The sequence below is a fragment of the Hydra vulgaris genome, chromosome 07, assembly GCF_038396675.1.
Source record: "Hydra vulgaris chromosome 07, alternate assembly HydraT2T_AEP".
Lineage (NCBI taxonomy): Eukaryota > Metazoa > Cnidaria > Hydrozoa > Anthoathecata > Hydridae > Hydra > Hydra vulgaris.
The window spans coordinates 31,977,456-32,005,035 of record NC_088926.1 but is presented as its reverse complement, the minus strand read 5'-3'; the positions used below and the strand labels follow the sequence as shown (position 1 = coordinate 32,005,035).

Sequence of the window (27,580 nt, the reverse complement as noted above, 5' to 3'; positions counted from 1 at the left end):
TATGTTTATGTGTTAGTAAAGTTAAAAAAATTTTTTTACCTAAAATTTATAGAGGGTCTATTATTAATGCATTGAAGGTGTATGTAAGGTGACACCTCAGAAATACACATTTACAATATGTTGCTTCATATTTATCGAGTATAAGGTTGTGTGATTATTAAAGCTGTGGATGGGCACCCAGGTACCTGTTCGTTGCTTACTTCCTGTGTAGCATTATTAAATGATGGGTAATTGTTTTTTGATAAGTTTAAAATTCATTTCATTAATTTTAAAATTTTTAAACCAATAATCTTAATATAACAACTTAATAATGTTTAATTGTTATGTGAAAGAAGATCTTGAAGATATTTATGTTACAAATTTTATTAGCTACAATTTCTTTATCACTGTCAGAATTTGGAAATATTGAACATATTGTTCAGAAAGTTATTTGACTTTCTGATTCAGATTCCCTTATTATTATTTTATCAATACACACAATGATTATTCTTCTTCTTCTTATGTACAACTTTTTCCTTTATATTAAGAACTTCTCCAACATGTTTATTAGCTCGTCTCTTGGACAAAACTCTTTAAAAACCTGGAATGATATAATTATGCCATTTTAGAGTGCAAGTTAATCTACATACATGGGGCTTCAGTGCCATTAGAATTCGCTTTCTCAACTGCTGGTCATGTGATAGATGGTGTACATCTTTGGTACCCGAAACAGTTTACATGCAAATATTTTGAAACCGTAATCAGGATTTGTGTAACCTGGACACTTAAAGTAAAATAAAGTTTAAATATAAATGAAAAAGAACAACTCTAAATAAATGACATCACTAAGTCAAATATTTTTATTGACTGTTTATAAGAACAAATTTTACAAAAAATATTGTTTTTTTAATGGGTACCTGTCTGTTCATTCAACAGGTACCCGAGCAAACATTAAAAAAAAATTTTCAGCTCTAGTGATTATGTAGAGTCATATTTATCAAGCTTGTGTAATTTATCAAGTATAAGCTTGTGTGATTATGTTGCCATTTTCCTTTATTTTAACAAAAAACATTTAATACAATAAAAATTTAAAAAAAGCTAATAAAATTTTAAATTAGCCAAATCACGCTAAATTAGTAACAATCAGTAAGTAGTTTTTCAGATATTTACATAAGATTAAATAGGGAAGCTTTGTTTCTTAAATGAAGATATTTACATTAGATTACATAGGGAAGCTTTTTTTTTCAAATGAAGATATTTACATAATATTATATTAATGAAAACACAAATATTGACTTTGTTATTTTTCTTAGTTTTCTCGTAGTAATTTCTCTTCTTTTTTGGTAATTTTTCTTAGTTTTGCAGTACTCTGGATGATCCAAACATTTTTTGTCAAGCATCTGTTTCTCATAGTCTGTGAAATCTGCATGAACTGATATTGATAAGTTCATGCAGATTTTCAAATACTTTAAATATATTTCAAATCTCTTGAAATATATTTAAGGTTAGCAGAAGTTTTTGCCAGGTAATGTCATGTTTTTCATTTTGATTGTCAATCAAATTAAGCACCTGGTTTATGACACCATGAACTTTAGGTGTAACTGAAACTCTACAGACTTTGAATGGTCTCTCTCTCTTAAATAGTTCTATAAGCTTTGCATGGTCTCTCTCTCTTTAAAAAAAAGAGAATCTTTATAGTAGGATCCCAAAGTAAGTCTGTCTTTAATAAAAAGTACTTTTTTTTTCAGTTTCAAAGAGTGAGTCTTTAAGGTTAGCACAACCCAGCTTTAGCTCTGCTCCTCGCACACCAAAAGTTAACACACCATCTACTGCAGATTTGTATAAATATATGTCTCTTGCATACGATAAAAAAGAAAACATTAATGGAAATACAAATCACAGGTAATTTAAAATTTTATGTTTATAAAGACTTCTTTTTTTTTTATTATTATTCTTTTGTTTTTTTATTTAAAGATTATTTTTATGGAGAATGTTTTAACTACTGAAATTTTTTTTTGTTTACAGAGATTTTTTTTTTGTTTACAGAGATTTTTTGTTTTTGTTTTTAGAGAGTGTTATTTTGTTTTCAGAGATTCCTTTAAAGGTTAATTCTTTTATTTAGAAGAATTAACCTTTATAGAAAAAAAGTTATTTTTCTACTTTTTATCTTATTTTCAAAGTTTAACAATTGTTCCACAATTGTATGGTTTAATAGATTTTCCATTTTTTAATTCAAATAAAATTTTGGAAGACTTTAAGCAGTATTTTTATTGTGGTACCACTATTAGGATGATTACCATCCAGGATGTATGAGCTCATCATTACTCACAATTATATTGGGAGTGGTATATCAGAGTTTTTTTTTTTTAGGTGAGTTGCTTTCACACAGCTAAGTGTGAAAGTAAAGCTAATCATATATATAACGGGGATAGAACTCAGTGCTTACAAAGTAAGCGCTCTATCAGTACCACACTTTCTACCTGCTACCAATATCAATTTTTTATCAATCTGACTGGTTAATAAAACCTTGCAAAATGCAAAATAAAAGAGTAATTTATATATTTATTCTCAATTAGCAAAATATGAATTAAAAGAAAAAGAACAAAATATGGACCTTTTTGACAGTTAAAAAAAGCATAAGTTGTTAATAATAAGGAACAAAACATATCTTTTCAACAAAACTTATTTACAAATACAGCAATACAAATTCTTATTTATAAGAAAAAAAGAAAAGAAAAATTTTTTTAAACAAAACATCATTTTCAAATTACAATCAAACAACTTTTTATTATTTACAATTACTATTTATATACAAAATAGCAAAACAAAATATGAAAAGAAAAGTATTTGTTAACAAAAAACATCTAACAACATTTACATTATCAATTAACAATAGGTAGATCAATAAACTACAAAAATACTAAGGAAGTGGAGCTTTTGCCTCAAATTTGTGCCCACATCTTATGTGCCCTATAGGATGAAGGCCCTCTGTTTGTTCTGCAAAAGCAATGTAAGATAAATCTAAAATGAAAAAAGCAGTTATGATAAAGTAAGTAAAAATAAATAACACTACAAATTAGTTTACCTGATGGTGTTGTTTTTTCTAAAGCAAGTTGTAAAAATTCTAAGAAGACACTAATTGCTAAGACAATTAACTATTAAACAAAATAGCAAAAATGTAATAATTAACAAACAAATTGTGAAATTTGACCAGAAGATAAAATTTGATTGATAAAATTTGATTGACATTGATTGCAACTAAATTTTTCAAACTTTTAGCTAATGATCAACATTGCAAATTTCAAATAATTGATATTTACTAAATTAAAACCATGTTTTAACAGTAGACAAAGTAAACTAAAGAGCAATTCTTAAAACACCAAGGTAGAACTAAAGAAATAAAATAACAATAATAAAATTAAACATGTTTGTAATACATAATCTTTGCTGTTAAACATGAAAGATAACTCTACCATCTTAAGATAATAAAAAATTAAATTAAATTAAAAGAATTTAGTAAAATGTTTATTTTTATTAAAATACAATCCTTCTAATTGAAAATGTTAAAAAAACTTAAATTTTTACTTTGATAATTTTTTTTTTTTTTAACAGAGAAGGACACATCCATAAAGTAGATACACAGTAAAAATTTGATTTTCAACTGCTAAAGAAACATTTCAAAAACATAAATACTATCGCAGCAGAACTCTCAAAATATTTAAATATTTTAAGAGTTTTGCTGAATGAAATTGTGATGATGTTTACTGTATAAACAAAATGTATATCTTTTTAACTAAATTTATTTGCAAACACAATTTATTATTAAAAAAAAAAAGAATAAAACTTTCATTTTTTAACAAAAATATTTATTTACAAACAAAATTTAGCAAAAAAGATCAATAAAAATAATAAACAAAAACAAAAAACATTCAACTACATCACCTATTTGTAAATTTAGTCAAATATTTTTCAATGCCCACCCATACCCCACCTATGGTAAGGCCTATGGTAAGAGAAACCCCTTCCCTCCAATAAAATGCATATATATGTACTATAGGATGTGGGGGCCCTTATTCACATCTTGATTGGGTAAAAACGCTTCATAAGATTAATCTGAAAATAAAAGAAATAATAAATGGTATTTTAGTTTAATAGTTACCTAAAAAAACTACAAATCATTTATTTACCAGTTGCAGATAAGGGTGGTGCAACAGCAGTTGTGGCTGATGTTGCTGCAACTGCATTGGCTATAATAAATTATAAAAAAATACAAATCAAATTGAAAATTAAAAGCAATTAAGAGCCATCAAACCAATAATAAAAAACCATATCTTCATCATGGGTTTCTCCTCGAAATGTTTTGAATTATGTAATTTTCACAGTTCATATAAACATTTGGGATATATATTAAAACAATGACTGATGTTAATTTCAGGAAAAAAAATGGTAAAAAACTTGTGCCACTAAAAAGAGTGTTAAAAAAACTCTAAGCTACTAAAAAAATATATATAAGATTTTATTTCATTTATTTTATGACACAAAAAGAATTTATATAAATATGAAAATAAAATTAAAAAAACTCAACTGGTTTGCAAAAACTTGGTGAATGCTGAAATAAGATACAAAAAACTTAAAAAATCAAATTTAATGTAGTTGAATCTTACAACCTTTAACTAAAACTATACAACTAAAATTATAAACACAGATAAAAAACATTGTTATTTAACACCTAATGTTTTAAAATAAACAAATGGTTATTTGTTTAAAAATAAACAAAAACAAAAAATGAAGTGCATCTTACAATCATTTTAGAGAGCATTAGTGTCAATTTCAAAAAATTTAACAGATGTTTTAGATGATTTAATATATTCTCAATATTCAATACATATCTACAAAAAAGAATTAATGTATTACTAGACATTTACATAAAATGTTTTTGATTATCCTAAAAAGATTTAAAAATAACATGATTATCTATATGATATAAATTATATTTGTCTATTAAAAAACACTCCATTTAGTTATGCTTATATAAAAAACTATTATATAACCAGGTTTAAATATTAAAAATGATCATATGTAGAATAAATTCTTATTGATTAAAATACATTAAACTGCAACTTCACAACAACTTAACAACTAATCAAACAAGTTTTATTTTAAAGTATTGTATAAATAACTGTATAACTTTTAGTGTGTAAAATTACAACAAATACAAAATATTCAACTAAAAGTTAAGATAAATTATAAATTAAAACCTCTGTTTGTGATTAGCTGTGGTACTAAAAATTATAAATACAAATTAAAATTATGTTATCAATTCTAAACATTTTGAACAAAAAAATTGTTGAGACAGAAACAAAAAAAAAAGGCATATATAAAGTTTACTCAAAGTCCTTAAATGCAAAATAAGCTTTTTTAAATCTAGCCTGTATTTCTTTAAATATCACTACCAGACTATAACACTGTACTAAATAATTCATTTCTAATTAATTTCTTGATTCATATCTAATTGAATATCTATCATAAAATTATATAAAACTTAAAAGAAAAAATAACCACTTATATGTAATGAAAAGTCAATTTTAATTTATATATTTATTAATTTTATTATATAATATTAAAATAATACAATTTTAGTTCATCACCTACAAAACAGAACATGTTTTTTTACCTAACGCCTTGAAAAATTAAACTATAGTAATTTTAAAAACATAATTAAAAAATTACAAAAAATACATACTATTTATAATTAAAAGTAAATTCAATAATTATATTATTTATGATAATAGTAATAGAGAGATTCAAAGATCTTTCAGAGATTTATAAATGTTAAATAAGAAATACTGAAAAGCTTGTCACATGCCATCTTCTATGCCTTGTACGTTTTTAGTTATTAGCGTCCCAGTTGACTCTTTATATATTATACAGAGCATACTACTATTTTGATTGTTTTTTCAATTCTGTCATTGTTGCACATTTGGTTTAGAATGTTTAGTGGGGGTCTAGTAAAATAGCTGTAAACCTCCCAATTTTATTAATACCTTGGTATTTAGTATTTTTAACTTTTTATTTTTTTTTATATAAATTAACTTGAATAAATGTTTTATTTTAAATATAAGTTTAGTATTTTCAATTATATTCTCATTAAAAACATATTTTTAAAACCCCTTACTGTTTTTAAACTAGTTAAGGTCAGCCCATAGCAAGTTCAAATCATCAGCGTGCTTTTTTTAAAAATTTTTGTTATTAAAATGCAAAACAAAACAACTTTATAGTTCTATAGATTTTATATTTTCTATATATACATGTTATATATATACACGTTATATATACATTTTATATATACATGTTATATATACATGTTATATATTTATGTTATATATACATGTTATATATTCATGTTATATATACATGTTATATATACATGTTATATATACATGTTATATATACATGTTATATATTCATGTTATATATACATGTTATATATACATGTTATATATACATGTTATATATACATGTTATATATTCTTGTTATATATACATGTTATATACACATATATTCATGTTATATATACATGTTATATATAACATGTTATATTTGAAATTAGTTTTATCACGTTTTTCTAGAGATTCTGGGATTGGTTAAAAAATTTCTTACTATCTATAAAGCAACTAAAAAATCACACTTATCATCAACAAGCTTATCATTTGTTATTACAAAAACACTTCTTTTAAGTAACTTCAGTTTTTAAAAAAAAATTCTGTTTATTTATAAATTACTCCGCCTATCTATTCTACATAAGTTTTCTTTAAATTATTATTTACATATTTAACATAGGTCCGTTACCCATGATGGTTCATTTACTTCATACGATGTGCAAGAATCTCCGTCAGTTAAAAAACTCCAACAACATGCTGACAATGTACGAAAAGCAGTTGAAGGAAGACATAATAAAAGTACAGATGATGATAAACATATTATTAGTTATTTATAAGTGAATAAATAAAAATGAATTCAAAAATGTTTTTTTGCACTAATACATAATAATACATGAGTTTTCAAATATTCTAATAGAATAATACATGAGTTTTTTAAACACTCTAGTTGAACTCTAGTAATAAATTATTATAAATTTTGATTTTAACACTCAAAAAAGAAAGGTTTAAAAAAAAAAATGTTTTAGTTTTGTTATTTTATTATTTTATTAAAAGTTTATTAAAAATGATTGAAAAAAATTATTTTGTTGGTAATTTTTTTATTGTATTTGATTGTAAAATAAGACATTGACATAATTATTTGAAGATAATTATATGGAGTATTTTATTGACCATGTCAGAACATGAAGCTTCTGAAGTTGTTTTAATTGTTGTACATTATGTTGTTTTGATATTTAAAGAGATGGTGTATATATATATTTGTATACATTTTCAGGAAAATAGATATGTATAATATTTTTTATTTATATTTGTTTTTTTGTTAGTAAATATATTTTTATTACAAACAAAATTATTTAAGTTTCAAGAGTTTTTCGAATTAATTAAACCAATAAAATTAAATTAAAATTACTTAAGAATAACAATTTAAAGACTTTGCTTATTTAATTAGAAGAAGGAAGAGAATATTTTCTTAATACAGTTTTGTAATACAATTTGTATAACTGGTAATACGATTCATAGTAGACTAATAGACAATTGAAAGCTATAGATTAAAAAGTTTTTTTAATCAAAATTTTGTACATTTTTATACTCGTAAATGTGTTTTTATTTTTATAAAGTGAGCTCTATGGTTTTTATTCAAACCTAATTTTATAAAGTGAAGCCTGTGGTTCATACCTGAATATTATTTTATAAAGTGAGACCTATGGTTCTTATCCAAAGTTGTGTATTAGTCTTTAGATGTTCATGGTACTAATAGTTTAATTTTTGAGAAATGGAGAGGTAGATACTACTCAAACCCTGACTTATCAGTCTACATATGTATTGATTTGGTCATATAGATCTGCATCATTGGCATTACATGCAGATTTATTTGCACTTAATGTCTGTTAAAAGCACTTAGGTTTCAGTTACTAATATGTTTACAGATGTAAAATTTCAATAACAATTTAAATAACATAATTAAATTATTATTACTATTTTTATTAACATTATTATTTTATTTTAGTAAGAATAATATTTTTATTAAAATAACTACATTATATTAGGCATTGAATATTTGTCACGTATTATTTCAATATATTATGTTGTCGACATGTTAAGTTGACAAATCTTTTTTATCATTTATTTTTATTGTGCGTCAATAGCTAAAAAAAATATTTATATTTTTTTTTATTAGAATTTTATAATGCGTTATGTTGCAGTTTTTTTGGTAGCACTGTCTTTTTTGGGCTCTTCTTGTTCTTCAAAATTGACTGAAAATGATTTTGTAGAAGAAAATATTAATGCATTAAAGTTACATAGATATAAGTGTCAGTCATTAGAAGTTTCATTTTTACTTTGGTTAGAAAAGTATGAATCAAATGAACATGCCATTTTTTGTGCACTTCAAATTATTAAAAATAAAAATATTGAGAATAAACAAACATTTTGGGTTTTTCTTCACAATATTTTTACTAAAAAAAATGAAGTTAAGAAAGCTGCTTTTGCACTTAAACAGCTGAAAAATACAAAAACATTAACAATTTCTGAGAGATGGCATTTTTTAGGTCCATTTCAGATTGGAAAACTTGAGTTTGATGGAAATCCTGCTTACGATAATAAAATGTCAATCGAAAAACGATGGGATAACACGTTTCTTGCTTATTCTGAGCTAACTAATCATGCCATTGTAAAATGGATGCAAGTTTTGTCTCAAAATGGTGTAATTTTTCTTGATGTGAATGTTAATTGGAACAATTTAATTTCTTCATTACAATCAATGGCAGTTACTGAATGGCAGGGTGTTCTTGTGAATGATTTTGTTGTTACTAAAGATAGTGACGTGCAAGTGCAATGTTTGGGTGTTAGTGTTTTTTATGTCAATGATATGGTTATTAATGCTGATGTTTATCATCGCCAAGAATACTGGTAAGGTTTGATAGTCAGATTTTTTAACAATGATATTCACAAATATTATTATTTCTAAAAATTCAGAAGCCTAATTGGATTGGATCAAAGTTTTAACTTATACCTCAAAAAAATATTATTTTTGAACCATTAACTGAATTTTATTTTGCTGTGATACACATCTATATAAAAAGTTCTTAACAACTGATATAATATAAATGTTGAATCTAGTTGCAAAAATGATTTATTTGCGGTTTTTTACTTTATTTTATTTACTTTTATTTAGTAAGAATTTCTAAATGTTTTCTGAAAGAAAACATTCAGAAAAATTAGAAACAAGCTTGATGCAAAAGACTAAGGTTATCTTTTGAATTACATCGTGAATGGTAAATCAAGATATGATAAATTTATTGAAGTTACTAATCAAGTGAAAAAAAGAAAAGTTTAAAAAAAGGTCGCAAATTCCAAAAAAAAATCAAATATTCAGCTCATAAAAGAGGTTGAAACCGTAACTGCATCAGGTTTAAATGTTTTAAATAGATGAATAAAGTTTTTATTTGAAGAATATTTATTAATATCATTTATTTCAAGTAAAAAAATATAAGGTTTATTTCGAGACTTAAAGCAGTAGCTAACATAAATAGGAAAAAACTACATAAATATAAACCAAGCAGAAATAATAGCTTAAGCTACCAGTTTAATTTGTTAGAGTGTAATTCAAAGCCTTTTGTTCTATATTTGGAATCAAAAATGGTTAATTGGAAACAATACAAAAAACTATTTCAACTACAAGTACAGCATTTTTTTTATTGGAATGTTATATAGAAACATAATAATTTTAGTTGATAGTTGAAAAAGACACTGTTTTTAAAATTTTTTACCCAAAGAACAATATAAAATAAAAATATAATGTTTAATATGTTTATGATTCTTTAACATGTTGACATATTGACAATGTTGACATATTGACAAATGGAAAAACTTGCTCTAAGTTTTATAGAACATTTAACAATGACTTTAATATTGCCTTTGATTATCCTTGAACAGATATGTTCAAAGTGTGACAAACAGAAAATAAGAATTGATGTTTTTTCAAAAGACATATCAGCTAATAGTGAAAAACAAGATTTAAAATTCAATCCTCAAAAGTTTGAATTTAAAAAGATATGCACAAAAAAAAAAAGCTGGAAGAAAAACATTTTGTAGAAGAAAAAAATATTGTTTAAAAGCTTGATGCTTTCAACCAATATTCTATATATAACCAAGCAGAACCAAGAAGAGAAAAGTTTTGAAGCTATTGCTTTTGACTATCAAAAAAAGTTTTAATGTGTCGAACAACTCGAGCAATGTTTTTTAATAATAAAAATTCTTTCCTTCATCATTCATTTGTTGGCTAGAAAAGATGTTTTTATCTATAGTTATGATGAAAATCTATAGTTATGATGTTTCCAAAAAAGATATCAATGCTACATGATTTTTTTATTCATCATTAAATTCTTGGAATCTTGTGTCAGTTAATTAACTTTGAGTTAAATTTAAAAATTAATTATAAATATTTATTAAGTTAATTAATTTATTAAATGATTGAAATTTAAATTAATTAATTGGATTAGTTAAATTAGCAATTGGATTTTCTATTTCTACAACCTTTTAGATAAATTAAAAGTTTATTTCTGAGGAAATATCTAAAATTCTTAATCATATGAGGATTCAAACAACGACTTTAGTTTACTTATAATGAGTTAATGCTAAACTTTAAAACTGTGACAACTGTGAACCTAAACCATAGAATTGGCATTTAAAATCTCCTATGTTTTTTGATTTAAAAAAAAAAACAGTAATAAAAATGTAAAAAATTATTTTTATTATTATATTCTCATTAAATATGAATGAAAAATGGAGGTTATACAATGTTTTTTCTAATTCAAAGAATTGTGCAATGGAAAAATAAGCACAGTTCATTTTGACTCTAATTCTAAAAGAAATATGGAGTGATAAATCTTTTTTTAAACTTTAATAGATTAAAATTATCTTAATTAAATAGATATTAATGTAGAATTTATTTTTTGTAATCAAATTGTTATTAAAAGTTTTGAAACTTAAAAGTTGAGTATCTGGAAACTAATTAAGTGTGACTGTTGATTTTTCCCCTCTAAAAAATTTAAAATCTTTAGATAAATTTTCTAGATTTTATTAATTTTTAAAATGTTTTTGTTTTTTTGTACAGTTTCTCTTTGTACAGTGATGAGAGTAGTTATTTAAAAATATTTAAAAAGTATTATCAAAGTTAAGGAAAATGATATAAATTTTATATATATATATATATATATATATATATATATATATATATATATAATAAATAAAATAAAAAATATTTAATAAATATTTGATTTAATTTATTTAATATTTAGTTTACTATGTATAAATAAATTAGTTAGTCGTACTATGTATAAATAAATCAGTTAGTTGAATCATTTAGGTATCCACTATCGTTGTCATTAGGTATTTATACCATAAAGGTGCCAGTACGTGCAAAAGTTAACACAAAGGTAAAATGCAGTATAGAAGTTTTAAAAAAGCGTAGTCTTATTTTTCATTATGTTAAATTTTCACCTGATCTTGTTTCGGGAAATTTACTTGCTCCTTATGTTTCTATTTTGGTTTCAAACATGAATCCCAAAGAAACCCTTTCAATCAAGAGTTTAAAAACAACTAGTAATGATTTGATTGGTTTATCTGCAGAACTATTTTCTAATTTTGAAATTTATCCAGGTCAAATCAGCAATATTATTTTAAAGCTTACAAGTTCATTTGCCAATGTTGAATCTAGTTGTAAAAATGATGTGTTTGCAGTTAACCTTTTATTTAAAGTTAGTGATGGACAAGAACAAGAAATGTTGTTAAATTTAAGATGTAGAGAAGTAAATCAATCTTTTTTGTTTACTTTTATTGATCATGATGGATCAGTTCAACACGCAGCTGCAATTCAACCACTTTCTCCATGTTTGTTAGAAAAATGTCCAGTTCTACTAACGCTGCATGGTACAGGTAAATTTTTAACAATTAGTTTTAGTCATTTATGTTTTTGTTCACGTTTGATTTAATTTGAAAAAAAAAAGCTTATCTTATTAAACTGCAAAATTATTTGTAATTTTTTAAAACTAAATCTATAGTTTATAAATTTATAGTTTATAAATTTATAGTTTATAAATTTATAGTTTATAGCAAATTTTTCTTTAAATCTTTTTCATTTAAGTATTTTGACATTAGTAAACATTAAGTTGAGTTGCAAATTGTGAGTTGAATGTAAATTTCAAACACTTTATAAAATACTTTATCTTTTTTATTGTAATTTATATTTTATTGTATTGCTATAAAATAAACAATTAACAAGATTTATTAGTTTACCATTTTTAAAAGTAGAATGTTTATCAATAATAAAATGGCTACTGTTCAAAAAGTTATTATGTCTTAATTATTATGTCTTGTTTCACTTTGCCATAATTCAATCTTGTGTCTTGTACACTTTTTTTACTTTGACTCCTTTTTGTTTTTAAATAAAAATTTATCATTGTTAGTAACTGTAACTAGTAGTAGGAGTGTAACTGGCAACTTCAATAGTGATTTACCTTGTTGTCCTAACTTCTATCATGGTTAGCCTTGTTGAAGGTGAATTTCCATATAGAATTTAAAAAATTGAATAGATAAAAAGTTTATAAATATTTGAAAATTATTATAACGATTTTTAAGTAATTCCAAATTAACACATACAATTAAAAAAAAAGGTATTCTAAGGAAAAGGTGCCTATGATGACATACTTAACTTTAATGATTTAAAAGTTATCATCCTGAAGTTATAAAATAAAAATTTTGATATAGGCGCATTCCATTTAACATGTAAAATAATAAAAACCGTCAGAATTTTTAACAGTTTTGCTTTTTATTCCCAATTTAAAAAGTACTGTTATATCATCATAGGCAATTAACTGCTCCTATGATGTCATACTAAATAAATTAGAAGAAAAAAAATTATTTTTCTTTAATTAATCAATAATAGCAAAACATATCATTTAATAAAGTTCAGGCATAATTTTTTTTTTTATCTATGCTTGCATATAAACTACCAAGATTTGCATTTTTGACATTTTTTTCCTTGAAAGTAAATAAAAACTACCTACTATATATCGATTTTTCTTTTGATTTCTTGTCTTGTCTCTTTACAAAATTATAAGTTTAAAACTTTTGCATAAGTTATGTTTCAATAGTCAAAGCTTAATTATTTTACAATTTGATGTTTGCTAAAACATCAAATAAGTAATTATGGTTAATTAGAAAATAAAACCTATCATTTTATTTTAACTCTATTTCTTGTTTTGCCATTTTAACTCTGTGTTTTGAGTTGATTTTAATAATATAATTTTACAGGAGTTACTGCACAAAATCAGGCAGACAGCTACAAATATATGAAAAATGGAAAATTTCTGTTTGGTGTTGATAAATTATGGCTGCTTGCACCAACACGTCATGGTGCTCACAATTGGGAAGGTCCAGGAGAACTTACAGCCCTTACATCTGTTAAAGAACTTTCAATGCTTACCTTAAAATATTCAGGGTACTTTTCTAAATGTGCTGACTCAGATTTAATTGTGTTTGCTGGTCATTCAATGGGTGGTCATGGGGCTTGGTAATTTGATTTTTGTATTTTAATTTTTCATCATTCTACTTTTTGTATTATTATTTATTATTAATACTAAATACTTATCATACTGCTTTGTATATATTTTATACAAAGTTTATGTTTCATAATTAATATATATATATGTTTTAAATAGTTGTTATATATATTAAAAATTTGTAAGTGTTTGTTTTGGTGTTGGTCTCTAACCCTATATCATTGTTTCAATGATATAAGATTTTTTTGAGCTTCAAATAAATGATAGATAAATAACAGAACAAGTGTTTAACACAGCAGTTTTCTTTTCCCTCATTGCATATGAGCTGTTGCTATGAGTCAACTTTTATGGGTTATGAAATTCTAACAATTTAGAAGTGTATATATATATATATATATATATATATATATGTATGTATATATATATATATATATATATATATATACATATATATATATATATATATATATATATATATATATATATATATATATATATATATATGTATGTATATATATATATATATATATATATATATATATGTATGTATGTATGTATGTATGTATATATATATATATATATATGTGTGTGTGTGTATATATATATATATATATATATATATATATATATATATATATATATATATATATATATATGTATATGTATATATATATATATATATATATATATTTATATATATATATTTATATATATATATATATATATATATATATATATATATATTTATATGTATATATATATATATATTAGGCTGGTCCTTAAAACAACTTTTTTTTTAAATGTCTGTTCAACCACTCAAAATGTGTTCTATATAATAAAATAATACTAGAATTTCGAAATTTGATTTTAAATTAATTAATTTCGAAAAAAAATATTTTTAGGGGTAGCTCAAGACCCTTAAACATATCATGTATATGTATAAGTATGTCATGTTGGTCTCAAAAGAAGCAAAACTAGATAAAACTTCAAAAATAATCATCATTTTATAAAAAACATTAAGAAAAAAAATTTATAAAATTTTTTTGTAAAAATGCATATTTTTAATTTTTAGTTTAAAAATGTCATTTTTTAGTGAAATCCAAAATAATTTTTTTTTATAAAATGGTGATTATTTTTTAAGTTTTTATATAATTTCGTTTTTTTTAAGACCCAACACAATATACTTTTGAAGAATTCTAGTATTATTTTATTATATAGAACACATTTTGAGTGGTTGAGTATATATATATATATATATATATATATATATATATATATATATATATATATATATATATATATATATATATATATATATATATATATATATATATATATATGTATATATGTATATATGCACTATTACTATTATTATCTATAGAGGAAGATAGGGCAACATGGTGATTGGAAATAATGACTTTTTATACAACAACTCAACATATAGATAGCTTGTAATTTAAAATACCAGTTGATTTTTCTAAATATTGTTAACATGATGTCAATAATTTTTTTATGCAAGAAAATACAAGTGCAACTTTTTTCGCAAAGCCTGTTCGATTTTGGAATACTTTAGGTAAAGTAGTTAAAATTGTTACAAGTTAATAAATTTTTGGAGAGATAAATGTCATCTTGCCCCAATCATGCGACCAGTTATAAAGTTGATGAATTTTAGAATTCATTTTTTACTAGAAATTTATCTACTTGCAAACTAAATACTCATAATTTACCAAGAAAATTCACAAAATTTTTTTTTTTTTTGATTGGTTGACCTTTATAAATTATACAATAAATTCATTTAATAAAATATTATATTTAAAAAATACTTATTTAAATATCATTTTGCTGTAAAAAGAATACCCAAATAAAATCTATATTTATTTTTAAGTTATTTAGTTATTTAGCATAAATCGTCTTTTTAAACAAGAACAATTGACAGTAAGTCAAGTTTGTTATTTCCTAAATATATAAACAATTATTTGTCTTATTTTGCATTGCATATTTAAAGTTCTAAAATGTAATTTTTTATTTTTTTGTAAACTATTATGCATGTATTCCCCACTTCTTACTCCACTATTTCTTCACCATTGAACCTCAACCTCACATTTCTTAATAGAATACATATGCATAATAACAAGCTGATCTTATACTAAAAACAAAAGCTAAAATTAAAAAAATCTGTGGTCACTTAAACCTAATAATCGTAGTCAGTTTCACCTAGAGTTCAAATTTAAGTTTTTAAATTTAAAATCTGAAAAAAAATAAAAGTAAACTTTAAGACATTGTCCTTATTTCATTTAAATATATTTTGAAACTGTTTTTTTTGTTTTTTATACCTATATATATTTAGGCAAGTATCGGTACATAACCCAGATCGTGCATTAGCTGTTATTTCTGGTGCTGGATGGTTAAGTAAAGAAGATTATGGGGATTCAAATCTTTTTTATCATTTTGATGTTTCAATTAGTTATATTGATCCTGCAATTAAACTTGTACAAGAGGCATGCATAAATGAAAATCATGCAGATAAGCATGCATCAAATTTGAAGGTTTTCCTTTTTTTATTTAAAATTTTAAAACTTGAAAGTGATATTATTTTTGGTACAAATATTATTTTCTAATAAAGTGTTTTGATATTCTTTATGTTGTATCCAGGGAATTTATGTGATGATACGTGTCGGTGCTGATGATAAAACAGTTCATCCATATTTTTCTCGAAGAATGTTTCGTTTATTAAAAGCAAATGATGTCAATGTGACCTACAATGAAATAAAAGGTTTTAAGTGTTTAACTTTTAAAATCTGTTTAAAAGTTTTTATAAAAGTTAAATAAATGGACAAAACTTTTATTTGTTATTTTAAAAAGGAAAAGAACACTGGTGGTGGGACACCAATAAGCCAAATGATGGTGGTGTAACCAATGACTTTCAAATTAGATCATTTGCTACAAATGCAGTTAATAATTTTGAGAGACTCCATAAAAGTATTTTATTTTTATACATTTATACATACATGTCATTTATTCATTCATTGTGTCATTAATACATCAGGTCATTCATTAGTTTAATTCAATTTTTATACTCATCATAAAGAATATAAGAAACATTTTTGTAAACATCAGAATAACATTAACAACTACATAATTTAAAACATTTTTACAAATATCTGTCTTTTAGCTTCTGAATGCTCTCGTGAAAGTTGCAGCCAAGCAAATGGCAAATTGAAATACACAAAGGCAGAAGAAAGAAGAAATTTTGGAAATTTTCATTTTGTTGTATTCAATCCTGCATCTTTTAATGGTTTAATTTTTTTTAATATTTTTTTTCTAATTTTTTCAATTGTTTCCTTATACAATTTTAAGTTTTTGCTTTAATTCTTTATTCTTTAGTTTGAACTTTTTTTTTCTGCTTATATATTCCTAATATTTCATTTTCAGTGAGGTGATTTTTTAAGTTTTTTTTTTTTTTTTTCAATTAAATGACATTAAAAATAGTTTTTTGTTAACTATTTGGAGAATCCAAAACTGATCTCAGTTTTTCTCTGTCATGTCAGGTTTTAAGATCATATAGTCCCTATTTTTTGAAAAAAAGATCAATAAACCTGTATTTAGCAGATATGCACTTTTTTCAAAAAAATTGATAAATATTGAAAAACAATGATTTATAAACAATGATGTATAAAAAATATTTTCATAGTTTTAGTCATTTGTTTTTACAAATGGTTATTGTAATTGTGAGCAAGTAATTCTGGTAAAAGTTTAGAAACTTTCTTGACTTATATTTAACTATATTGTTCCTTTAAATCTCTAACAATAATATATAATATTTATAATAACATTATTTTTCTGTTCTGATAACTTTTAAATCTTATTTCAACATGTTCATTATTTAAGGATTTTCCAAAAAGTTAACAATGTAGAATATGTATTTTAACACATCGCTCAATAAGTCCGTAGGATAGCTAATAAAACAACAACATTTTGACATAATTTGATTTTATTCATCAACATAGTCTCCTTTTAAGGCGATACAGTCATTCCAGCGCTTCTCTAACTTTTTGATACCATGTTTGTAGAACGATTTATCTTTTCCTTCAAAATATGCTTCAGTTTCGGCGATGACCTCCTCATTCGATCCAAATCTCTTTCCCTGGAGCATCCTTTTGAGATCTGAGAACAGCCAATAATCGCTGGGGGCCAAATCAGGCGAGTATGGTGGATGGGGCAACAATTCGAAGTGTAATTCATTCATTTTTACCATTGTTTTCATTGACTTAAGACACGGTGCATTGTCTTGATGAAAGAGAATTTCTTTCTTCTTCATGTGCGGTCGCTTTTCGTCAATTACAGCCTTCAATCATTCCAATAATGCCATGTAATATTCGCTGTTGATCGTTTTACCTTTCTCAAGATAATCAATGAACAATATACCATGGCTAACCCAAAATATGGAGGCCATAACCTTGCCAGCAGAAGTTTGAGCCTTTGGGCGCTTTGGGCGGCTTTCACCCGCTGGTGTCCACTCAGCCGACTGTCGATTTGACTCAGGAGTGAAATGGTGGATCCATGTTTCATCCATTGTGACATAGCGACGCAAAAAATCCTTTTTATCTCGGTGAAATAGTGCCAGACATGCTTCAGAATCATCGATTCGTTGTTGTTTTTGGTCCGGTGTTAGCAAACGCGGCACCCATTTCGAACAAAGCTTTCTCATACCCAAATGTTCATGTAATATTGTAAACACACTGCCTTCTGATATCTTTATGGCCTCGGCAATCTCCTTCAATTTCAATTTGCGGTCGGATAAGACGATTTTATGGATTTTTTTGATGTTTTCCTCAGTAACTGCCGAATTTGGGCGACCGGAGCGTTCAGCATCATCGGTGTTTGTACGACCACGTTTAAAGTCAGCAAACCACTTTTCAACCATTTGCCTTGATGGAGAGGAGTCCGAATAACACTTATCAAGCCATTGTTTGGTCTGCACCGTGTTTTTTCCCATCAAAAAGCAATGCTTAATGAGCACACGAAATTCTGATTTTTCCATTTTTTTCAATTCACAAAAGTTGATTCAATCGTTCACACACTAACTTGGTAAATAATGGTCCGATTGTCATGAAACTTTGACAGATATCGTTTGAAGGTTGGTACTTTCTAAAAACAATACGGATTTGGTATTTGTGTTGCCATCTATATGTCATCCTACGGACTTATTGAGCGATGTGTTATACTCAAATTTGATGAACTATCAAATTTGCAGACCATCAAACACCCAAGTTTTGGTATTTAATTGACAATCCAGTAAAATACAAGAAAGCATGCTTAAAATTGCTACATCAACCATCAGTTTGTAACATATATACATACTTCTCCATAAGACCTTTTTGCAGAGCAGAGAATGGTATTTTTTTGTGGCTCATGTAGAATATTCTGATTAATGAATGATTCTGATTAGATTTAAAAAATATATATATATATATATATATATATATATATATATATATATATATATATATATATATATATATATATATATGTCAGAAGGCAGCTTCTAAATTTGCACAGTGTAAACAAAGTTTTACTGTAGATATAGAAAATTTTTGCAAATTGAAAACTTGACATGCTTAAAACAGTAAATTGAAATGCTTATTAAAATGTAAAAAAAAAGACATGCAAAAAACAAAAATTTAACAAAATTAAGTATAATAAATATTGAATTAATTGAACTAATTGGCAGAATAAATGCAATTAATAATAATCATCATATTTTTCAGGAGGTAGAGGAATTTATGTCATTCAGCAAAAATTTCCAATGCTGAAGTCTGAACTAAAAATTGAAATAAAAGAAAAGGAAGTTCATATTTCAACAATAAATCTTCTTTGCATACGTGTTACAGAGCCAGTTATTGATCCAGTGATGTGGTATCAAAAACATATATATGTTGATGAGTTTGAAATTCAAAAGCCAAACCAAGGTAGGTAACCAAAGCAAGAATGCTTTGTTGTATTTTAAATAGTTTAACTTTTTTAAGTTCATGTGATTAAATATAAAGCAATACAATCTTGATGATAGAATATTTCATTTGAGCTGGATAATTTAGACATTAGTGTTTTGTTATTTATTCAACAGATTTTTATTATTGTAGTTAAATGTGGGTAATTTTTTTTATGTGTACAGATAGGTTTCAGCATTTAATGCATCAAATAGAGTTGGTGTGATTGGTGTGGTGTGTAACATGATTATAAGTCTGCATTCAAATGGAGTAGAATTCATCATCTGATCCGATATTTATATGTCTTGTTGATTTATTGCATTTATCAACTTGATACTGTAAACCTAAAAAAAATTTATTTCTATTTTTTGATTGAACTTTTTGCTTTTTTGAACATAAAGTCAAAAAGCGAAGTTTTAGCACAATGTTGGAATGTTTTAAAGTGTATTTATATATATGTGTGTGCGTCTATATATATATATATATATATATATATATATATATATATATATATATATATATATATATATATATATATATATATATATATATATATATATATATATATACACACACACATATATATTTGTATGTAAATATATATAAATGTATATACATAAAAAAAAACAAGAAAAAAGCGAAACAAATAAAAACATAGTACAAGTCGTAAATAAAAACAAAAAGCAAAAAAATAATAATAACTACAGACTTTCCTGCCAGAAAAAAGACTGAAAGGAAGAAAAACAATTTTTAAATTTTATTAATATATTACATTGTTTATATATTGTGTATTTTTGTGTGTGAAAATGCTGTGTATTTTTTTTTACATTTTTTTCTGTCAATTGAGTTTTGTTGCGTAATGTTTGTGTTGTTATCGCTTTTTATTTATGTTGCCGTTGTTAAATTAATATATTAATTAATATAATTATTACCTATAATATAGAGTTTAATATTGTATGTAAAAATGTATAAGTTTTTGATCTCTTTATGTATGTTTTCATATTTTTTGCTCTTTTTTATTTTTGTGTTTTTAAGCATATCTTTTTGAAAATTGTGTAATCCCATACATTTATTCTCTCTCATGTCATCTGATTCATTTATTCTTTTTGTTGTTGTTGTTGTTGTTGTTGTTAATCATACCTAATATTTTTCCCTTTTTTTTTTAATGACTTTTTTTTTTTTTACTTTTAGTTTACTTTTTTCTTTTTTAAAATTATTTTATGTTTGGTCATTTAGTATAAATATAAATTTTATAAATAGTTATAGTATATAATAATATGGGTGTTTTTTTTTGTTTTTTTCTTTTAAATTTCTATTAAGGTGTCACTCTATTGACTTATTTGTAACTATTAGTGACACCGAACTTGATTTTGTAAATTATAATCAACTTTTTAATTATAATTTTATGGTTAAATTAATGGAAAAAATTAGAATTTAAAAAACAGATGATTGTATTCTAAGTGTAAGCTTTATTTGAGTATGGACACTTCAATTTGTTGTGATCACCAAGTCAACAATTTAACTTAAACTGCCCTTAATTACCATTGACATTAAAAACATTTTTTTAAGTGTTTTTTTAAAATGTTTATGTGTCATAAATTAACTATGAAAAAACAAAGTTTAATAATAGCGCTGATGTTAACATTATATGTGCATAAGATGTTAAAAGAATTATGTATATTTGACATAATAATGTATATTTGACATAAATTAATATATAAATTTAATATACAGCTATAAATTTTAGGACTTAACGATAATAATTTTAATGCTAAACAATGTAAAAAAAATGAAAAAAACAGAAAATTGAGATCTTTCGTTTGTATGCCAGAATTCTCTAGGCCTGTAAACGTCTTACACAATGCATAACAAGTTTACAACATGATTTGACCTTTACTTACTTAAAACAGTTAATGCATTACACAATAATTGAAATCAATTAAGTTAATTGGTTTAAGTCATGTTTTGCGAGTACAAAAAAAAATTATAATGTAGGCAAAAAAGTTATTGAATTTGTTTTATTGCTGTATTTCTTTATCAAAGATATGTGTGTGTGTGTGTGATTGTGCGTGTGTAGTTTTTAATATGCTTTAAGAAGATTAGTGTTAAGTGTTACACTAAGATAGAAGATAGTTTTAAGTGAACACCAAGACACTGAACATCATAGAAGAATAGAGCAACATTTATTGAAGGGTCTTTTTTTCACAGATTTTCTGTGAAAAAAGACCCTTTTTTTAAAAAATTTTTTTAGCAAATTGTTTAGTTTAATTAAAATGAAAATGAAAAAAATAATAAATGAAATATGTATTTGGCTTACTGTTTTGATTTGTAATCCATCCTTTATTAACTCTTCCCAGCCTTTGTTAACTCTTCCTAGCCTTTGTTAACTCTTCCCATTTTTTGGTAACTCTTCCCAGCCTTTTTAAATTCTTTCCATCTTTTGGTAACTCTTTCAACACTTTTGTAGCCTCTTATATATTTGATGATTTAATGTATTAACATTAATGTTATGTTCATTACTATTTTTTTTTTTTTAGAGTTACCATGGTTTCTATGTTTAACTAATGGGACATGGAATGTTTGTGAAGGAAAAGTTTATGAAAGGGATATCTCTACTTATGGTCCAGCAAGAAGAATTGCTGAAAACCCCTTTCATATATCTATATGTAATTTTATATATGCTTAATTTTAAAAACTAGTTCTTAAGAATAAAATCATTTTTTAAAAAGACTTTAGTTTATCACAAAGATTTTGGCACCTCATTGTATTAAGTGCAAATTTGTCAAATTCCCACTTCTTAAAGACTGAAAAATATTTCTTTTTTATTAGGTGATAATGAAAATAATGAAGAATCGTCAGCTCTTTTAAATTCGGCAATATTTCTTTCAAATCTTTTCCAGTCTACTTCTGATACAACTGTTTTGATTAGAAGACTTAATGTACTGCCTGATACTATCTTAGATAACATGATTTTAATTGGGACAGAAAACTGTACTAAACAAATGGGATTAAGAAAACTTATTAACTTCACATCCAGTGGATTGAGGATTGGTAAAAATAAATTTATGTTATTTAAGTTACATATATATAACATTGAGGCTGCATATATATTTATATTGACTTTTTTTGTCAATACTTTATATTATAATTTATGTTCATTATTATATCATGTTATATTACTACAAATTAACATTTGAAGTAATATACCATGATTTTTAGAATTTAAAATTTTTAATAACATTTAACACCAGTTATTACACACTGTGAGCCATAAAGACCGTCATGTTCAACTTCTCCCCACCTCTAATTTAATTTTTTTTAAAGTAAATGCAGTTTGTGTAAGTCTTTTTCAAGTGTAGAACAAATCTAAAGTCGATCAGACGAGTTAGTATTTTAAGTCTTTAAAAGTTAGAAAAACCTAAAAAATTAAGCCTCAAAAATAATGCAATCCGCTATTTTTGGCTTCTTTTTCTTTAATAGTTTTGAAATGGTTCAAGTAAAAAACATCATACGGTAAAGATGACTGATTTAAAACAGCCTGTTTGTGCAGTTTGTTTGGGAAAAAAAGGTAAATATTCAAAATCTTTAGTCAAAGTATGACCATCTGTAGCAAATAAAATCAAGGAGTATATTTGGCCTGAGTACAATGCAGAGTTTAATGTCTGTCCAGATGTAATTTGTTCAAGTTGTAGAAGAAATATCTTTTTGCTGGAAAAGGGATCAAACACTTATCTTTCAAACTGGATAGTAAAGTTTCTCAAGTATATGACTTTAAACTTATTTAAATGATTAATACATATAAAGATATAGATTTTTTATAAAATACTATTTTTGAATTAGATTGACAGACCAAGAATTAGACGTAGTACTGAGCTTAGTGATATTATACAATCATTTAACATTGTATACAATGTTAAATAAATAAAATTTTCAAAATATTTTCAATTGCTTTATTAGGTGATAATGCACTGCTCCTAGTGCATTATCACCTAATAAAACAACACCTACAAAAGACTAGTTATTTAAAAGGACCCAATAGAAGGGAAATAGTTTTAATTTAAATTTATAATTACAATGTATTTATTTTTGTAAATAGTATTTAAAGTTTAAAATATGTTATATGTATTTTAGTAGGGAAAAATTAAAATTTAAAAAAAGGTTACTATGCTTGAATCGAAAAAAGAAATCATCTAAAATTTAGAAAAGTAATCTCTTTTTTTTCTGTTGCATCAAAAACAAACAATTTATAATCCTACAAAATCAAGCTCAGAATGCTTTAAGAAATCTCATAAGTAAGCATATAAAGCATGTACACAAAATAAATGTGAAAGTAGAAAAACAACTAAAAAAAAGTACTTCTCGATTTTTATTTCGAACCAAGTAATAATTTTAATACAATAATATAAGAAGATCAAACATTAAAAAAAAAATTAGTTATTCCTGTGGGAATCTAATAAAATTTCGAGCTTTTGCTTTACCCATAAGCTTGCGCACAGAATAAGAATCAAAACTATTTGATGCTTTTTTAAATGATATTTTAATATCTTTAATGCTTCTGCAAAGCTTTTTTTTTGTTTTTTTTTGTTGCTTTTGTTTTTTAATAATAGCCCAGTACTTTTCAATAACTCTCAATTCTGGGCAGTTTGGAGGGTCTTTTGTTTTAGGCACAAATTTCACATTATTCTTTTTATACCATTCCATAGCTAGTTTACAATAATGAATTGAAGCTAAATCAGGCCAGAACACAGGTCTGTTAATGTGTGATTTAATGAGAGGTAAAAGGCGTTTTTGTAAACATTCTTTAACATATATTTGACCAGAAAGTGTGGACTGAGAAATATAAGGTGCTGTTTTTTTGCCACAACTGCAAATAGCTTGCCAAATCAAAGCTTTTTTAGTGAACTTGTCATGCTTTGTGTATTTAAATTTCTTTTTTGCTTTTCCTCTTTTTGATATAAGTTTAATCGTCTTCAATAATACAGAAATTTTTAAAAATTAAATTGTCATACAACTTTCTGCAGGGGGTTCTTGCACTTTTTTGTTGAGTTTTAGAACGGTTGGGCATTTTTAATGCTTTGAAAGAATGAAAACCATGTTTGTTTCTAACTTTTGCAACAAAACTATAATAAAATCCATATATTTTTGCGCGTTCCCTTAGTGAAAGGGTTGGGTTCTTAAAACTGTTAACAAGTTTTCTAATTAGTTTTATATCTTTAAAACGTTCTTTCTTCCACCACCAGATTTGCGTTTGATCGATTTTGTTTGAGAAAAACGTTAAATAACACGACTAACGGTGTATGGATGTATTTGCAACAATTTTGCTATCGAATTGTAGCTACTATTAGGATTTTGTAAATATTTGTGCATAATTTTTTCTCTTACGTCTTCTTCTTTTGTCATTTTTAAAACTAATTTCAAGTTAAATTCAAAAACTAACATATTTTTTTGAAACCACAACACGTTGTAAACAAAATACAAAATAATTATAAAGATTAATACAACCACTGAAAAAAAATGACGTGCTTATTCTTTCACATTTATTTTGTGTACACGCTTTATATGAAAAATTTGATGGTAAAATGAGTAATAATAATCTGATAAATGCTGATAAATAATAATCTTTTAAATGCAAGGTATAAATAAATGTCCTTGACAAATTTGAAGAGTTCCTTTTCTTTTTAAATTTGCAGAGTTACAATCCTTGGATGAGTAAAAGTAGTTGCTGAATTATGTCAATAATTATAATTATTATTGTAATTAGTCTGATTTATCAAAAGAATGCTCTACTGAATCTACAGTTCGTGTCATATTTAGTGGTTTTAGTAACATTGTAAGTTGTTGTAAAATAATCAGCACTAAAATCATCTGATTTTAATTTTATTGCTTTTGCACTTTAACTTGTGAAGATCTTCCTTCAATTAAAAACAACTCAACTGAGATTTATTTTTCCATGCTTTTTTAACTATACTAGAATCTTCTACTCCACCCATGCTGATTAAAAAGTAACTCAGTAACTTTTACTCTAAGTACGTTTTTAATGACCTACTTTTTAGTTTTACATTAGTAAACTTTTAGACTAGTAACTTTACTTGCTATAGTTATGTTAGAATTAAGTAAACACTTTTTAGTTTTGAGTAATATCTACTTAATGAGTAATATCTACTTAATGAGTAATATCTACTTAATGAGTAATATCTACTTAATGAGTAATATCTACTTAATGACAAATTTGAAGATTATTCAATCCTTGGAAGAGTTAAAGTAGTTGCTGAATTATGTCAGTAAACACTTTTTAGTTAGACGTCAGTATACACTTTTTAGTTAGACGTCAGTATACAATCTTAATGAGTAATATCTACTTAATGAGTAATATCTATTTAATGAGTAATATCTATCTAATGAGTAATATCTACTTAATGAGTAATATCTACCTAATGAGTAATATCTACCTAATGAGTAATATCTACCTAATGAGTAATATCTACCTAATGAGTAATATCTACCTAATGAGTAATATCTACCTAATGAGTAATGGGTAATAGTAAAAATGAGGTTTTTAAGAATCATATTTAATGTTTATAACAAGTAAATGGTATAGTAACTATGCAGGGCATCTTTTAGTCTTCCACAAAAACTATTAAAATTAGCGTATTGTTAATTAACTGGCATATTCTAATATTGTATTAGAGAACGAAGTATTAGAATACGTCAGTGCATAATATATAGGACAATTCAAAACACAATTAAACGATTTGATGACATTCAAAAGCAATTATTTTTTACAAACGTTCAGCGTGACGCAAACTAGAGCGTGACGTAATTTATGGACGACCCCTTAATTGCGTTTTATTTAATGCGCACTCGATTTCAATGAAAAAAGCATATTTTTGAAGATATCTTACAGACGCTCTTTATGTTGTAAAATAAAGAGCGTCTGTAACGTTTGTATTTTAGATTGTTATTTAAGTAAAAAGAAGACGTTGTTGCCTGATTAAGGCGTCCGTTCGATGTTTGTATCCGCGAGTATGTTCAATAATCTATATAAAAACGAAAGGAAAATTATATAATAGTTAATAAATTGTATTTTTAAATTATTTTACTTTTTATTAATTTTGTATTATTTCTTTATTGTTATTTAATATTTTTCAGTTGTTATTTTAATTATAATTATACTTGTATCTAATAATACAAACCATTACTTTAATTTAGGCCCGTGTCACTTAAAAGGAGAAAATATATCAACATTATATCTATTACCTCACAATAATCGACTAATTCTTTTTCTCACTGCTCAAAGTGCAGAAAATATTCGCACTACTGTACTCAGATCATCGTTTCCTACTATTCCTCCAATGACCCGGTCACCATTTTCAAATCTTGTACCTGACTATTTGATATTTTCTTCAGAAATTTTATCTAAAGGCCCTGGAGCGTTTCTATGTGCAGGCTTTTGGAGTAATGAATGGACTTATGATATAAAAACATCTTCTTGTACATGTTAAGTGTGTAATGTTAAGATTAATAGTGAAGAATTATCTCTTAAGGTTTTTATAAATGATAAAGTTGCATATTTAATGTTAAAATTTTAAATATCTTAATAATTTTATGAATTTTAGTAAACATTTATTTATATTCCAAAACAGAAAATATTAGTATAATTTTATTTATAAAATCTTAATCTATATTCATAATCATTTGTTTTATTTATTTTGTAATAAAGTATGTGTATATATAAATATATATATATATATATATATATATATATATATATATATATATATATATCCACACGATATATATATATATATATATATATATATATATATATATATATATATATATATATGAATATATGTATATATATATATATATATCCGAAAAATATATATCCAC

The 27,580-nt window shown here is 24.7% G+C and overlaps 2 protein-coding genes and 1 long non-coding RNA gene across 4 annotated transcripts in view; 2 read left to right on the top strand and 1 right to left on the bottom strand.

Moving 5' to 3' along the window:
* LOC101241060 (afadin- and alpha-actinin-binding protein A) overlaps positions 1-7,041 on the top strand; it is a 94,018-nt gene extending 86,977 nt beyond the window's left edge. Inside the window, exons 14-15 of the mRNA XM_065801646.1 lie at positions 1,728-1,881; positions 6,821-7,041. Coding sequence (XP_065657718.1) covers positions 1,728-1,881; positions 6,821-6,977 — 311 coding nt within the window. The 3' untranslated portion in view covers positions 6,978-7,041. The remainder of the gene's footprint in view (positions 1-1,727; positions 1,882-6,820) is intronic.
* On the bottom strand, positions 2,876-4,691 carry LOC136082413 (uncharacterized). The gene is made up of 3 exons (XR_010639668.1): positions 4,565-4,691; positions 4,167-4,226; positions 2,876-3,000 (listed from the first exon to the last, which is right to left on the bottom strand). It is a non-coding gene; the product is annotated as an uncharacterized LOC136082413 (long non-coding RNA).
* A 1,242-nt stretch (positions 7,042-8,283) lies between the features above and the next one.
* On the top strand, positions 8,284-27,249 carry LOC100209092 (uncharacterized). 2 transcript variants are annotated; one of them, XM_065801644.1, is made up of 11 exons: positions 8,284-9,048; positions 11,507-12,075; positions 13,453-13,711; positions 16,048-16,246; positions 16,353-16,473; positions 16,563-16,679; positions 16,873-16,995; positions 19,469-19,669; positions 22,225-22,353; positions 22,517-22,738; positions 26,897-27,249. In XM_065801644.1, the coding sequence occupies exons 1-11, from the start codon at positions 8,327-8,329 to the stop codon at positions 27,187-27,189; spliced, it is 2,955 nt and encodes a 984-aa protein (XP_065657716.1). In that variant the 5' UTR covers positions 8,284-8,326; the 3' UTR covers positions 27,190-27,249. The 2 variants fall into 2 exon arrangements, with proteins under 2 accessions (XP_065657716.1, XP_065657717.1); XM_065801645.1 differs by lacking the exon at positions 26,897-27,249 and adding an exon at positions 23,168-23,298 and having other exon boundaries at positions 8,293-9,048.
* The last annotated feature ends 331 nt before the right edge of the window (positions 27,250-27,580 follow it).

Bases quoted from the DNA above. Each gene is read 5' to 3' on its own strand.
- LOC100209092 (XM_065801644.1), top strand. From the start codon at position 8,327: ATGCGTTATGTTGCAGTTTTTTTGGTAGCACTGTCTTTTTTGGGCTCT. The intron at 9,049-11,506 runs GTAAGGTTTGAT...TGAATCATTTAG, and splicing joins TATCATCGCCAAGAATACTG to GTATCCACTATCGTTGTCAT. The intron at 16,680-16,872 runs GTATTTTATTTT...TCTGTCTTTTAG, and splicing joins TTTTGAGAGACTCCATAAAA to CTTCTGAATGCTCTCGTGAA.